General features: G+C 38.8%; 1 protein-coding gene across 1 annotated transcript in view; it reads right to left on the reverse strand.

The window, feature by feature from the left end:
- Positions 1 to 5,937: 5,937 nt before the first annotated feature.
- Positions 5,938 to 16,231, reverse strand: part of LOC146318903 (ephrin type-B receptor 4a-like) — a 50,917-nt gene continuing 40,623 nt past the window's right edge. The window contains exons 8-17 of the mRNA XM_084731114.1: positions 14,037 to 14,202; positions 13,598 to 13,697; positions 11,085 to 11,149; positions 10,817 to 10,930; positions 10,195 to 10,442; positions 9,863 to 10,078; positions 9,483 to 9,632; positions 8,427 to 8,620; positions 7,801 to 7,959; positions 5,938 to 7,179 (exon numbers count right to left, since the gene is read on the reverse strand). Of these exons, the coding sequence (XP_084587240.1) occupies positions 7,071 to 7,179; positions 7,801 to 7,959; positions 8,427 to 8,620; positions 9,483 to 9,632; positions 9,863 to 10,078; positions 10,195 to 10,442; positions 10,817 to 10,930; positions 11,085 to 11,149; positions 13,598 to 13,697; positions 14,037 to 14,202 (1,521 nt within the window). The 3' untranslated portion in view covers positions 5,938 to 7,070. The remainder of the gene's footprint in view (positions 7,180 to 7,800; positions 7,960 to 8,426; positions 8,621 to 9,482; positions 9,633 to 9,862; positions 10,079 to 10,194; positions 10,443 to 10,816; positions 10,931 to 11,084; positions 11,150 to 13,597; positions 13,698 to 14,036; positions 14,203 to 16,231) is intronic.

The raw sequence follows: 16,231 nt of genomic DNA on the forward strand, positions 1-16,231 counted from the left end.
CAGATTGTCTCTTATCCCGTCTCTGCCTCCCTGCCCCCCTTTGCTTGCAAACACACATGTACCTGTCCCACTGGTTAACCCCCACCCGCCAACCCACACACACACACATACACTCCACACTTGAATGCACACAGGAATGCGAGGGGAATGACACAATCCACCAAACGCTAAAACCTGGTCGGCCTGGTCCTAATGAATGGCCATTCAGACACACAGACAAAACTGAGGCTGGATGTGTACTATACAACGGGGTCAGGGGTCACGCAAAGCACTGACAGAAGTAGAAACCAGAGATGAATGCCCGAGTCTCTCTTTCAAACACTGAATCACTCAGATGCAGTTTCATACGCTAAAACACAGTGTGTGGTTAGAAAAAACATGCAGTTACTCATCATTATTTATCTCTGCTACATGGAAGCTCCACTTGCGCAGGTCTGTGCTTTGTGGGCCACACGAGAGCAGTAAAACAAGAGGAATGAGTCAGTAACACAGAGATAATCAAAGTCCATTAATCAATGAACCTAAACACTTCTTGAAGCTCTGGCAGCTTCGCCTGGTTATGGTAGCTTTGGAGATAGGAGGAGAGAGGAAGAAAAAGAAACGGAGTGTGAGAGTTTAAGCTTATGCTGCGCTATAAGCTGCTCTCAGCCTGAGGCGCAGGAGAAGAAAAGAACATCTCTTCATGATTAAAAGGGCTGAGGACCAGGAAGGGAAACATAGGAGAGGACAAGCCTCCAGCCCTCAAGGGTAAAGGCTCTCTGGAGAAACAGAAGGCGAAGAGAGGAAAGGCTGCGAGAAAAGAAAAGCCGGGAAATGCGAGGGGGAGTGAGGCTCGATTCTCGCCCTCACAGTCTCCTGTTTCTCTCTCATTATTAAAAAGAGGGGCGATGGGATAGATGAGAGGAATGTTTGCAACGAGCCACAAAAAGACAGAAAAACACAGCCCATTAGACATTGTACTTGCACATTTCTGCTGTGGTCGTAGACAATTCAGGCGGAGTAGGCCTATTATCTAACCAAAGATAGAAAACAAGAGAACCAGGAACAATTTATTTACTGCACATCTGTGAGCGCTGAAATAAAACTCCTGAAACATTAGTGTGTTTTAGTAAAGGACGAGCTGCTGTTGTGTGCTCATTTGCTTTGAATTTGGGGCAGAAGTCACCGGGGTCACTGGAACAGAACAGGGTGTCATTGGACAGGTAAAATATGTGTATTTTCACTTTCAGGTAAGATAGGAACTTAAAACAGTGTCCATACAATGACACCTATGTATATTCAGAAAAGGCAAACACTCATTCTTTACTCAAGGAGAAGCACAGATACTGATTCAACCTCTTTCCTTAAGTTATAGTTATAAAGTACAGGCTCTAAAATGTACTCAAAGTATAAAGGTACAAAGTAGCCCTGGACATTTCTACTGTCCATTTCTGTGCAAAGCTAAGTGAAACACCCCTTTTCTCTGCAGGCGAGTCTCCTACTTGTTTGTGTCAACATGTTACAAAGTTTTTCATCTTTTTCATCTTATGTCTTTTACATAATTGTTTGTCTCATTACATCATTTTTAATCTTTTCTGTCTTGCAACATCTTTTACGTTGTTTTTCGTCTTGTCACATCTTTTTTCCTCTTTTTATTTCTTGTCATGTCCTTAAGTCATTTTACATTTTGTTACTTATTTTTCATCTAAGTATATCATTTTTGGTGTTTTCATGTCATCTTGCGTCATTTTTGATCTTGTTAGATCATTTTTGTTTTTTTCCCTCTTATGTCATTTTTGATCTTGTTACATTTTTTTATGTTGTCTGTCTTGTTACGTTTGCAGGGCATAATATGCACTGATTGATACACCAAGGACTTTATTGTCCCATCAATTTAGGCTGAAATCAGTCTGGATGTTGGGAAGGCAGCGCATAATAATGCAAAATAAAAATAATCAATACCTCCTCTCAAATTCATGAAATCTAAAGTCACGAGCCTGTTTTGAAAATGTAAGGAGAAGAAAGTACAGATATTTTTGTTACAATGTAGGGAGTTAAAGTAAAAGTTACATTAAAAAATACATTTCAAGATTCCTGAAAAATAGAGTAAACAGATGTTGTTCGGATTTTTTTGTTTTCCTTGAGAGGGGGGTCCGTCATGGAGACTGCCGTAGTCCCTTGCTTTTTGCTATAAATATTGAACCTTTAGCAGCATTAATAAGACAAAATGATAATATCAGGGGTATAAAAGATGATGGTCAAATAGAACACAAGATCTCACTTTATGCGGACGGCGCATTAACATACATCAGTGACCCAAGTTCCTCTGTTCCAGCACTGATGAGAAACCTTAAAGAATATGGAGAACATCCAGGTTATCAAATTAATCAATCAAGGTCTGAGGCAGTGATGTTAGTGGGACACTGGGCCTCAGAACTAGCAGGAGAATTTCAATTCCACTGGTCCAATCAAGGATTTAGATACCGAGGAGTCATCATAACTCCTGAGACATCACAGTTATTTAAAGCCAATTACAGAGGGCTGATGGGCAAAATAGAAACTGACCTTATAAGATGGGAAGTCCTTTCCTTATCCCTAATTGGAAACGATAAGAATGAACATTTTGCCAAGATTACTCTTTATGTTCCAATCCTTACCTTTAGAGGTACCCGGTTCAACATTCAAAACAATGAATAAATGGTTATCTAAATTCATCTGGCAAAATACAAAGCCGAGAATTAAATTTAAAAGACTTCTATGTTCAAAAGATAAGGGGGGGCCTAGATTTACCTACCTTGGAAAAATATTATTTGGCAGCTCAGCTCAGATCCCTGGTTGCATGGCTAACTCAAGATAAAGATACTATTTGGGCTTCAGCTTCAGCATAAATACAACCTTCCAGCCAATGATTTTTTTTTTTTTAAGTATTTACAGCTGCGGCATTATTTACAAACACATAAAGAATGGGATAAATTATGTACACCACCATCTAACATAGAACAAATATTTATATTAACAATTAAAGGCACTGTTAAAAAGAAGATCATATCACATATATATAAGATACTACAAGAAGAACTAACAGAAAACAGCTTAGATAAGAAAGAAAAATGGGAACTGGAGATGAATACTATAATTTCAGATAAAAATTGGTAACTGTCCTGCAGAGAGGGACATAAAATAACCAAGTGCCCCACTTGGAAGGAATCTGACTGGAAAGTCAGGATGAGGTTTTTCAGGACTCCTCTTATCACCTCAAAATCCGGTGGTAACAGCGATCAGTGCTGGAAGGGCTGCGGACTGGTAGGAGACCACACACACATCTTTTGGAACTGCCCAAAACTTCAACAATATTGGCAGAATATACAAAAAGAAATTAAAAAAACATATTTCTGCCGTTAAAATCATCTTACTTTACACTGGGAATATTACCAGAAGATATAGACAACGACAACCAGATGTTACTGAGAGTCCTTCTCTTAATTACTAAAAAGATGATCACAGCCCTCCTCAGTAGCACAATGGAGGGACAGAGTTATGGACGTTTACCACATGGAAAACATAACTGCAAAGTTACAATTAAAAACAGATTTGTTTTTAACTAAATGGTCCCCAATAACTTTTTTTTTTTTTTTTTTTTTTTTAATATACCGTCTTTATTATTACTACTTTTCTTTTTCTAAATTGGTTTATTTTCTCTTCGGGCTGATGGTTTGAAAATGTAACAACTTGTTGATGGTAAACACTGGCATGTTTCTTTATTATGAATACTGAATACAGATTAGCCTACACACAGGACAGTAATAAAAACATATTTGATCTAATCATTACTTCAAAGTTATTGAGATCTTCAATATGAAGACCACATTTATCATAATCCTTAAAGGAATCTCTCGCTCTTACATGATAATACCAGTGTTTTTGATCAAGGCCTACCATACATTTTTGTTAGAAAAGATAATTTTTTATGGTATCACTGATGTTTTATATGTTCTATTTTTGGTGTACATTAACCAGACTTAAATATTTATCACACTTGAATACACTTCCACTTTAAACCTCTTGAAATACCAGAAAATTATCACGTGATAGGAAAAACCCAAAATGCCAACTGAAAAATAAAAAACCCAAAAAACACCAAATAATAAAGAAGAAATTCTTTCCTAAAACCATTTAGAAAAGTGATATTATGTATTTTCTATCCAACATAGTTGTTTGAGTGTTTCAATAGCTGTTTAAGCTTCATTTTCCTGATGCACTGCAGGTCTGTCAGCTACCCGGGGAAAATTATACACGACCTAAATGTCAAAAAGGCTGGTATTATCCTTCAAGAGATGCAGAGTCTTTGAGCAATACTTTGACATTTTGAACTCCAGTCTGTTATTCCTCTTCAACAAGCACTTGTAATAACGTGTGGGGGGTTCTCCGCTAATCAAACAGCAGCTCAGCGGTATTATTAGCATTCCAACCTGAAACCAATGGATACTACTGCCATCAAGCTAGCCTGTTAGCTTCTTGATGTGTTTTGCTCTCAATGCAAAATATTAAGGAAACATGTTGTGTAGCTTTGGGGCAAAAGCAGAAACAATTTGTGGACTCCCTAACTAGGATCTGATAAAGGAAAATAATACACTTAACTTGAAATGTGAAGGGGGAGCTGCTTTTCTAATTAAACAGCAGCTCAACAGCTTTATTAGCATTCTACCCAGAAAACAATGGGCACCAGGGGCTACAAGCTAGCCTGTTAACTTTGCATTATTCTTCATGCTAAATGTCAAGATTTTTAAGAAACCATTTAATTTTTCTGTAGCTATGGGGTAGAAGCAACAACATTTTGCCAACTACACAACCACCATCTGATGAAAATAAATTAAAATGTGAGGGGGGGTCTGCTCTGTCAAACAGCAGCTGTAATGTTAACATTCCACCCTGAAACCAGTGGATACCTCTGGCTATGATCTAGTGTGACAGCTTGCAGCTGTACATTGTTCTTCCTGACCACCAGAGACAGTGTTCAACGCTGAATGATATCAGTCTCATGGTTGCGCAGCTCAAGTATTAAATATCAATAAGATCACATGTGACCTGGGATGACATAGATGATGTACATAACGTCACCATGGATGACATCCATACAGAAATCTTCTCTCCAAGATGCCAAGTGACAGAGAACTCTGGTGGTCATCTGGAATTCATAGAACTGTAGTTACATATGTAACTTGTTTTTGACGCTAAATGCTAAGAAACTACATTTGTGTAGCTTTGGGGCAATAGCATAAAAAAAAAATACTAAAGAACCAACATCTGACGAATGAAAGTAACATGCTAAATTGATTTGATTGATCTGCTCTATTAATCAAACAGTAGTTAGCTTTCCACCCTGAATTAAGTGGATAAAATTGACTAGCCTGTTAGCTGGCAGCTGTACATTGTTTCCCATTCTAAATGTCTTAACTTTTTTAGTAGCTCTGGGGCAAAAGCAGAAACATTTTACTACAGAACCAGAATTTGATCAAAGAAAACAGTATAATAAACTTAAAATCTGAGGGATTCACTGCTAATCAAACTCATTAATGATTTATTAACATTCTACCCTGAAACCAGTGGATACAACTAGAATTCAAGATGGTAGCTGTGTATTGTTTTCCATGCTATATTTTCAGAAATCATTTTGTTCTGTTAATCAAACAGCAGTTCAAAGGTGTAAGCACTCCCCCCAGAAACCAATGAACACTGCTAACTGCCAGCTACCCTGTTAGTTTAGCTAGTATCTGAACATTGTTTTCAGCGCTGTTACAATATTACAATACAGATTTTGTGCACTAAAAGGTGGCCAAATCAAAGACAATTTGCCCAATTTGGATGTGTGAACCAGCACCTGATGAAGGAAGCTAACGCTCTCAGCTTCAAAATGTCAAGGTAACCCTTTATGGTACATTTAAATGAGACAAGACTCACTCATGAGCATTTTCTGCTTTATAAAATTGGCATTGAAGTCCACAAAGACGACTGAATGGCACTGGAAGATGGAGAATACAGAATAAGAGAAATAAAAATGTATCAGTTATATCGAGAAAAACAATGTTTGAGGCCAGATAGCTTCCTTGGTAAATTTCTACAAAGAAAACCAATTCTACAGTGTTCTCTGGTCTCTCAGTCCACTTGGTCCCTGTTCAGTCTGACAATAATAAAACTGAGCTGCCGGCAGAATCACTGGCAGTAGAAATCACCAACCACCCTGCATGGGAAACACGTGGAGTTATTGAACATTACAATTCACTCTAAAATGAAAGAAAAAGTGCTGATATGTTTCTGTGCCTCTCTTCTCCTCACATGTGGAACCGGTGAGGGGAGAGCCAGACTCGGGAAGATGAGAGAAGTCTGATTAGGTCGAGTACGGCGCTCTCCAAAGTCTGCATTACACATCACACCTGAGTATAGAGGAGGTAATGTTGAAATCAAATAGAAAAAAAAAAAAAGAAAACAGCTAAAATGTTCAGTCTTGATGTGAAAGGTGTCTGTGTTGTAATCCAGTTGGATCTGATGAAAGACACCCAGAGTGAAAGCAGTTCTCATTCATAATTACACAACAATATGAAAAGTGAAATCCTTGGATTGGCACTGGCATCTCTTTTTGTCTCCTTTGGTGAAGTGACTTTTTTTTTTTTTTTTTATTTTGACAACAAACCAGTCGACTGCCAGTTTTCAAAATGACAGGATACTTAAGAAACTTTGTAAACTCTGATCCATCTCTCCTCTTGGTTTAGCACATTTACTGGGTCCTAACCTCGGGTGGATATAAAAACACTGACCACAAACTGTAAAAATGAGCCAGTCTACACAACGCCGACTTTGTCCTCTCGTCGCTGTAGGTGACAGTCACTCTGCTCGTCTCTGGACGACTCTCTCGTCCCGTTGGGAAAGTCATCTTTACTTGTATTTTTCTGATTTTCTTCTTTTGATCAATCAATTCGGCCAATCTCTCTTGGAGTCTGCGTTCAAAGTGGCTCACGGGAGAGGATCCAGAGTGCTCTCAGTACGGCGCTGCACCTGTGTGCTGGTGTTCATGTCCAGGTCAGGAGACAGGTGAGCTAGAAGGTCACAGTCGCAGTGCTCTTGTTCCGAAAGGTCATTGTCTGGATGCTGGAGAGGATTTTCCTCTGATGGCCGGCCAAAGTCACTCCCATATGAAGCAGATCCCTGAAACGCAGATGAGAAAAAAAATCTGTAATTAGATAGGAAGAGCAGAAAAACATGAAAGATGAGGATTTGATTGACAACCCCAATTCCAACAAACTTGGGACATTGTGTAACTTGTAAATAAAAACAAACATTAACTTAATTGTAATTTGTAAATATACACTCTACACTCTATGCACGCTTTTCTTTTAACAACATTCAGTGAGTGTTTGACAACGGAGGACACTAATCGTTAAAGTTTTGAAAGTGAAATTCGGTTTAAAATATGGTTTAGGTGCTCTACAGTCATTTTAACATTAAATATCTTATCTTTGTAGTGTATTCATTTGAATATACGTCAAAAAGTATTTTCAAATCATTGCATTGTTTTTATTTACCTTTTACAAAACATCCCGACATTTTTTAATTTGGAGTTGCATTAAAATAATATTTCAGTCATCAAGTTCTTGGTCTTTGATCTTCCATAGTCTTTAATACTTAAATTCAATCCAAAATTGCACTTAGCCTGTTTGCAACTGTCACTGCTAAAAGCCATGAGTCTAGCTCCTTGACCTTGTATCCAGGAAGTGTTAATGGAGAAGTGAAAATGAGATAAGCATCAGTTTAGACAGGAAAACTGACTGTGTGGTGATCTGTCCCAGCTGGTCCACCGAGTTGAAGCCGGCCTGCAGGAAACTGTCCTCGTAGCGCTCCATCTTGATGGCCCTCAGCCATTCCCCCACTGAAGCACACGCCGAGAGGGCTAAAGGTGCACGCTGGTCCAGGAGGGGGTAGGACGGCCTAGGGGACAGAGTGGAGAAACAAAGGAACAACTTACACACACTGTCATCAAAACAACAGAGAGGCGCTTATATATATCCTGCAGCAACATTCCAGCCGACAGACAGAGGTATAATCTGAGGCGGAGTGACTGACAGGGACAAACAATGGGATTTGTCAGGGGTGGAGCGTCCTCTGCTGTATGTGACCAGCTGACAGGCAGAATGTGGAGGAAGGGAAATGGGCACAGCAAGAGGCTGACAGGTCACAGCAGGACATTAAGGTGGCACATGGGATTGGGCAGTGGGAGGCTAATGTCTATCTGTCTGTCCTGTGATAGAACTCCACGTGGACACTGAGAAAGAAAGGACAGACACGCTTCCCTTTTCCTGGTCATTCTCAACATTCTCGAGCTGTAGATTCACTGCCACTGCGATCTCAGTGGGTTACGTTTTCTGTCAATCACCCAAACACATCTGCACACTCACCCTGCTCCTTCTTGAGCAACTATTTTCAGCGACGCGGGGTTGCGGATCAGTTTGTCCAGAGCACTGACGAGGTCTGCGAAGCGAGGGCGCGCCGAGCGGTCCTTCTGCCAGCAGTCCAGCATCAGCTGGTGCAGGTGGGTGGGGCAGTCAGGGGGCGGGGGCAGCCGGTAGTCCTGCTCGATGGCATTGATCACCTGATAGGGAGAAAAATATTATTCAAACCAATGCAATAATTTATAGTTAGATAGGTAATATGGAAAATACATTGCTATTTTATCGATATCATGATAAGAGAGTAGATAAGAGAGTAGTAACTTTATATATCATTATAGTGTGTCATGTCAAAAGTGTCTTTTTCTGGTTTTAAAGGTTCTATTACAGTAAAGAGACATCATTATCTGAACTCATCAGGCGTTCTGTTCTTTTATTTGCCTTTACGTACTCAGTCATTATATCCCTTTTACTGATGATCATTTATCAGAAATTTCATTGTGTTAATATTTTGTTGAAGTACCAATAGTCATACCTACAGTAATATCAAAATCAAGGTATTTGGTCAAAATATTTGATTTTGTCCATATTGCCCAGCCCTAATAGGTAGGTGGATAGCTTTTTATTTAACCAAGTATATGTAAGAGATAGAAAAAAAAGAATAATAAATAAAAAGGTATTGTGAGGTGAGAACAGAGTCAATATGCATCAATATAGTGTAAAATTAAGTCTAAAATATAAATTTAAAACTAAAAAGTCTAAAACTGTGCAAATTAATAGCTTATTTATTTATATTACTGGTATTTAAATCAATTTGAGTTGCCTGGGGGGTATAAACAGGAAGAAAAAAATAAACAATCAAGACAGAGGAGGAATGAAAATCCTGAACCTGAATTTCCACTGTGCAATTATTACTATTCAAACACTTCATTGATTCTGTGAGGTTCACATTATTCTTTTTTCCGGAATGCAAATATTGTTTTGGAAAAGCTGGAAAGGCTTCATGCTGTGCCTGAATAAACCTTTAAAAATCATTGTCAGGAACAGCTCTCTGCTGAAACTCACATCCTGGTTGCTCATGTCCCAATATGGCCTCTCTCCAAAAGACATGACCTCCCACATGACGATGCCATAGCTCCACACATCTGAGGCTGAGGTAAACTTTCTGAAGGCTATCGCCTCTGGTGCTGTCCAGCGGATTGGGATCTTACCTCCCTGCACAGAAGAGAAAACAATGAGCTCTGCAAAACTTCACATAAACACAGTCACACACAGCTCTGGCAAAGAAAATGAAGTCAATTTTGGACGTGTTTGGATGCCTGCAGAAGGACAAACTAATTTCTAGAGCATGATTTGATACAGAAATACCATGTATGCATAAAAAATGTAGATTAACTCAATGAAAGTGTTTCTAACACATTATCTGAAGAGGACTGTCATCTCACCAAAGAGCTAGTGTAGGTCGGGTCAGAGGAGTTCTCCTGCAGGAAGCGTGACAAGCCGAAGTCGGACACCTTGCACACCAGGTTGCTGTTGATCAGGATGTTGCGGGCAGCCAGGTCTCTGTGGACGTAGCTCATCTCTGCCAGGTATTTCATGCCGGAGGCGATGCCGCGCAGCATACCCACCAGCTGGATGGGTGTGAACTGGCTGTCGTTCAGCTACGGAGCAGAGAAGCAGTTCATTTGGAGAATGAGAGAATGAGAGAAGTGGCGTCTGTGTGTTTCAGCTTGCGAGAGAAAAGCAACGCTGTGTGTGATCTCTGTGTCACACTCACCCGTAGAAAAGAGTCCAGAGCTCCATTCTCCATAAACTCTGTGAGAATCATGACAGGACAGCTGGCTGTGATGATCCCCTCCAAGTGGATGATGTTAGGGTGCTGGAACTGGCCCATGATGGATGCTTCAGACAGGAAGTCTCGTCTCTGTTTCTCTGTGTAGCCTCCCTTCAGTGTCTTAATTGCTACATAGTTTTCTTTTTTCCCTGGGATCTTCAGCCGTCCTCGACACACCTCTCCAAACTCTCCTGTGAGAGGCAAACAGACACATGAACACACATTAGGGCTGTTTTCTTTAACAGGTGTTTACCACATTGAGAGGATCACAGTCGTTTTCGGCAAACATAAAGACTGCTTGCAGCTACTGTTGCCCTTTGGTTTCAATAAGGGCTGGTAATAGTGCTAACTTATTTATCAGTTAATTGCTTTATTTACGTGACAATATTGAATTTCGGTGATAAAGAAGAATACAGACAGCAGTTTTAAATGTCACAGAATCAATTTAACTCAGTAAATTAGATATGTTTTTAATAATGCTGCTTTGAAAGGGGACAAATTTAACAGTCTGAGAGCCAGTGAAAAGTTTACACTTTTGCAAGTAATAGGAAAAGCAGGGGCTTACCAGCTCCGATAACCTCCTCGATCTTGACAAAGGAAACATCAATTTCCTTGGCAAATTCTCGCACCGCCTCATTAGGGTCCTCGTAGGTGAAGGGGTCGATATAAACCTTGACCCCTTGGAGGAGAAAGACAAACGGAGTCGTGGGAAAGGAAAAGAAGAAATGTTATGAGCAGCACTGAGCCTGGTCACATTAAAAATGATTTTTCTTGACGTGAATAAGTTGTAAATCAAAGCTTTAGGTTTAGTGTGCGTGCCCTTGATCTGTTACCTTGGCCGACAAGGTACTGGTTGTTTTTGTCGCTCAGTTCTGGGTCTTTCAGTCGGCTGTGTCTGCTGCAGGCAGAAAGAGATCGGGATAAATAAAATACGATTACGACAGCAGTGCAGTTATCTGAAGCATGGATATTGGACTGTATTTTTTGGCAGGAGTTCCTAATGCTTTATCAGCCTAATGTGATGCAAATCAATGGTCTGACAATGTGACTGTTGGGATGCAATAACAGCACAATAAGAAAGATGCCTCTAGGACTTGAATACAAACTCTAAAAAAAAATGGGCACAAGGATGCCAGGTTATCATAGTTAACTAAAACTAAACTAAAACATTTTAGTTATCTGAAAGAAAAAGAAAAACTAGACTTTGGGGAAAAAAAAATCCTCCTTTTCCTCCTCATTTTAAGTTTAAGTTTCCTTATTCAACAAATGGGTCTGCTACACAACTACTGCTTAATTATCAAATACAGTTTTAATGGGTAAAATTCTTAATGGTGATTAATCGATTAATGATTAATCATCAACATCCCTAATATGTATATATGAAAATAACTGTATATATTGTTTTATTATATATATTATCCTCTCTGAATTTAATTATCTGTATATATGTTATATGTGTGTGTGTAGCATGAAAGAGCTACAACTCTTGTTTCCTAAATGACCTTAATATATTGATATATGACTGTGAGTTAACTGCCTTAATACAGTGTTGTGTTTGTGTAATACCTATTCAGGACTTCATAAATCTTGCGTCTAACAATTACCTGCCACTAAAACACTAAAATTAATATTGAAACTAATAAAAACTAACCTTAAACCACAACAAGGACGTTTCTTATTATTTTAGAGGTCCTTGTGGACAAAAGCGGTAGTTTTTCCACCTAAATAACGACAAAATATAACGCCAAAAATAAAACTGTAATGTAAATAACTGTAAATAAAAATCTCTTCCTGCTCCTTTTTAAAAGGCTAACATAATGCTTTCTGTAAATTTGCCTAGGAAAATCTAAACAAAGGCTCTTTTTATCTCATTTTAAGGAGAATCTGGCCTGGTGGCAGCCATTAACAATAATTATATAGGAGTAGCCAGTTTTCTCGTGGGTGGTCTCATTTGTTTATGTAGGTCATATAGAAACATCAGATGGTTTCATAACGAGTTAAAAACTCACTCCTTCTACGAGCTTAAACTATAACCTTGCATCCTAGTCACATAGTATGTGATTTTTGCTCTTTTTAGCATTTGTATTTGAGTCAGAGAGTCATCTGTGATATTGTACTGTTACTGCATCTCAACAGTCACATTGTAAAAGCACTGATTTACAATTACAGACATTTTAAACAATAAAAATTTAACTGAAATGAGTGATCAAACAAACAAACTGAAACTAAACTGAATTGAAAACAAACATTAAACACTAATGGAAAATACTATAATATCTCTGCCAGGATGCAGCAAACATAGAAAAATATGATAATTTATGGATCCCCTTGAGGAGTGCTCTGTATCTTGGCTGAACCTACGCACAGAGAGGTCAGAGGTCAGGTTCGGCTACACACCAACACCCTCCAGCCAATAGAGACGTAGTGCCTTGAAGGATACCCTCCAGTCCAAAAACACAGCCATCACTTTATTGTTTTTGACACAAAGGCTCTGGCGTGTTGAGAAGAAAGCTTTTGTTCTCCTTCAACAATCCTCAGCGATCTCTCAGATGCACACAAACACTCGGTGGCTTGTGGTGATGGCGAATACCTGAGCCAGCCGCTCTGGTTGTGCTCTTTGACACGGAGCGGCTCCATTATAATTCTGCTGGCGCAAACTCATCCCTGCAAGACTGTAACAACCCTGTAGCTACTGGATCCCTGCCTTCCTCCATTTCTCTCCCTCTCCCACCTCATAAGCCTAAAATAGCAATAATGCACCACCCCTCAGTTAGTGGCAGATCTGGGCCTCAGCCACTGGTTTGTGTGTGTAAGTGTGTGTGCGTGTGTCACAAGGTCACTGCTATTGTTCTCCTGTCCTGTGGAAACAGGGTTGGGACGCCTGCATCCTGTCTCTCCCTGGCCTCTACCTCTATCGTCATCTCCCTCAATCTCTCACACACACACACACACACACACACACACACACACAAACACACAGACGCTGTAGCTTTCTCCCTCTGATGGCATCCAACACTATTTACTCAAACAATGAAGCCTAAGGAAAACGCTCTAATGAGCAGGATAACTTTTAGCTGTGCAAGCAAAAGACATCATGAGCATTGCTTTGTGTCTCAACTGCCGCACAGAGAAAAAACTGGTGTGGGTAACAGAGTGCAAACCCACTGTTGATAAGATATGATTTGTATAAACAGAAGAACAAAGTGGTGCAAAACTGTAAAATTGGGGTCACGGTTGTTATTGGTTTTCGATTTCCCCTTTTTCTTCCCAGTCTCCTGTTATTCTGTCAGCCCCGGTGCCTTCCTTTTTTTTTTTTTTGCGTCTTTTCCCTTTTCCCCATTCTCACCGTATGCAGTAGGCGGCCACAAAGACAAAAGTGACAAGCAGCAGCATCCCAACAGCGATAAGGATGCCAGGTACCAAGAACTGGGAAGCAGAGTCTTGTCCTGAGAGAGGAGACAAACAAAAGAGATGGAGCAGAAAGAAAAGGAGACACAGACAAAGAGAGTTCGAGTAATGTAACGACAGAAATCATGACTTGGAGGTTTACATTGGTAGTACAGAGAAAAATGAGAAAGAAAGAAAGAACATGACAGGAATTTATAATATCAAAGAGGCTCAACACAAGGACACTAATTCAACACAAGGACACAGGCAGTAAAACTCAGAACAAGACATTGTGCAGCCGCTGATTGTGCAGGAAGGATCTGAAAAAGCTTCCCAACGGAAATGGAAAAGAAAAAAAAATAGTAATACATTTGAAACAAACGGGGCCCTTTTCTCACCATCTGGAAGCGTGCGGAAAGTGACTGCAGGACTGAAGCTGCCGTAACCGACCATGGTGCGCGCCCTGACCTGCACTTCGTACTGAGTGGCCCTGCGGAGGTCCGTCAGCACCGCCTGGTTTCTGTTGCTCTCCGTGTAGTGGCACTGGTCCTCACTACGACGCTCCTGCCATATGAAAATATGTGTTAGCTGCACTGGAAGGGAACGTAAAACAGGAATAAGTAGGAAACGACAGAGATCACTGTTGAAAAAACAGTCAAACCTAGAAAGACTCAAAGCCACTAAAGGGTCGTCTATAACAGTGTAACATAAGGATCTTCTCCTCTTTCAGATTCATTAATTTAAATAAAACAAAAATGACTATATTAAAAACTTGTTTATTTATTTACAAATTGCATCACTGTAACAGTTTTGAACTGTTCTCATTTTCAGAAAATGCTTATATTTTCCCTTGTCCAATACACTGGATTTTTTTTTTAAACCTGATGATTTTTTTTTCTGTTTTATTTTGCTGCCCTTGTGAAGCACTTTGTAACTTGAATCGAAGATTATTCTTACTATCATTATGATTATAGTTATTATAAGTATCATACCCTGCATTTATTTTATTTATTAGACTTTTAGCAATTGTTACTTATTTAGATAAACTATTTCATTATCATTTATAGGCCAATCATATTCAAGTCCAATGCTATGCCTATAATTTTATAATTTGTTATGTTTTTTATTAGAACTGTTAAATATTTTCTGTTATTTATATTTTATACTTTTGGGCAGAAACCTTGTATGTACCTTTACCCTGTTAAAAAAAAACTTGTGTTTCTAAAAATGATGTAACACTGCATTATTCAAGGATCTTAAAATCCTTTTCATTGGTTAAACATCTGAACAACACACAGACAGATATAAAGGGAGCTTGTACTACTACTACTACTACTACTACTACTACTACTAATAATAATAATACTAATAATAATAATAATTATTATTATTATTATTATTATTATTATTATTATTATTATTATTATTGTTATTATTATTGTTATTATTATCATTATTATTATTATTATTATTATTATTATTATTATTATTATTATTATTAATTTAGAATTGCAAATTAAATTACTGTACATAACGTTATTCAGAGGCAACACGTGCTTTTAAAAAGTTTTTGTTCACACAAAAGCATCAGCTTTATGTCAGTGCTTCTGGGTAAGGTTTTTCCTGTGTGTTTTGGTCAAGGCAAAAACACAAACTTGGCCATAGAAATGTCAAGCACACACCCATGTGTACTGTATACTGCCTCAACAGTTGTCACATGCAACACTGAAAGAAAGCAGAAAATTCTGATGTCTTAAGATGATATACTGCATTTACATTGTTACAATATTTACACTGTGAAATACATATAAAAATGTAAGTGCATCACTTTAGTTTTTGCTCCCAGTAAAAAAGACTTCTTCTGCGCACACAAAAGGTTTATTTCTCTAAAATATTGTTCACAAATATATTAAAATCTGTGTTAGTGAGCACGTATCTTTTGTCAATAATTGCACGGGTGTGACTCGGGACTGGTCACAATAAAAGAACACTCTAAAGTGAGCAGTTTTATCCTGAAAAAAAGTCTCACTTATGCTCTTTGATTGACTGCCCCCTGATATTCTTGCCATAACCCTGACCAATCATTCTTTATGCTTAAACTTAACCAAGTACAAGCCAATCAGAGGCAGGATAGGGCAGGTCATGACTTTGCCATCGTTTTTTTTTTTTTTTCATGATAAAACTGCACATTTTAGAATGGCTTTCCAGACTTACCAGTTCCATCTGTGCAATAATCCTGCTGTTTAATCGGTATCTGTACATGCCACACCTGTCAGGTGGATGGATTGTCTTAGCAATTAGCAGTTTTTGTTAAAACATATTTTTAACAAATCTGTGAACAAAATTTGGGAGAATTAAACCTTTTGTACATAGAAGGAAAAAAATGAGAGCAAACACAGAAGTGCATTTATATCTTTGTTGAGAAGTGAAGCGTGACTGATTGGCTGCACAGCCTGCAGGCTGAGGACAAATTTGGGTTTCAGTTAACTTGACCTGCATGTTTTTAGACTGTGTGAGGAAATCCACATTAACCACTAAGCCGCTACCACTGTTTACATTTCTTCTGTTGTGAGTTCTCTAATCCTGAGCCATA

The sequence above is a fragment of the Lutjanus erythropterus genome, chromosome 11 (genome assembly GCF_056507025.1).
Source record: "Lutjanus erythropterus isolate fLutEry1 chromosome 11, fLutEry1.hap2, whole genome shotgun sequence".
Classification (NCBI taxonomy): Eukaryota; Metazoa; Chordata; class Actinopteri; order Lutjaniformes; family Lutjanidae; genus Lutjanus; species Lutjanus erythropterus.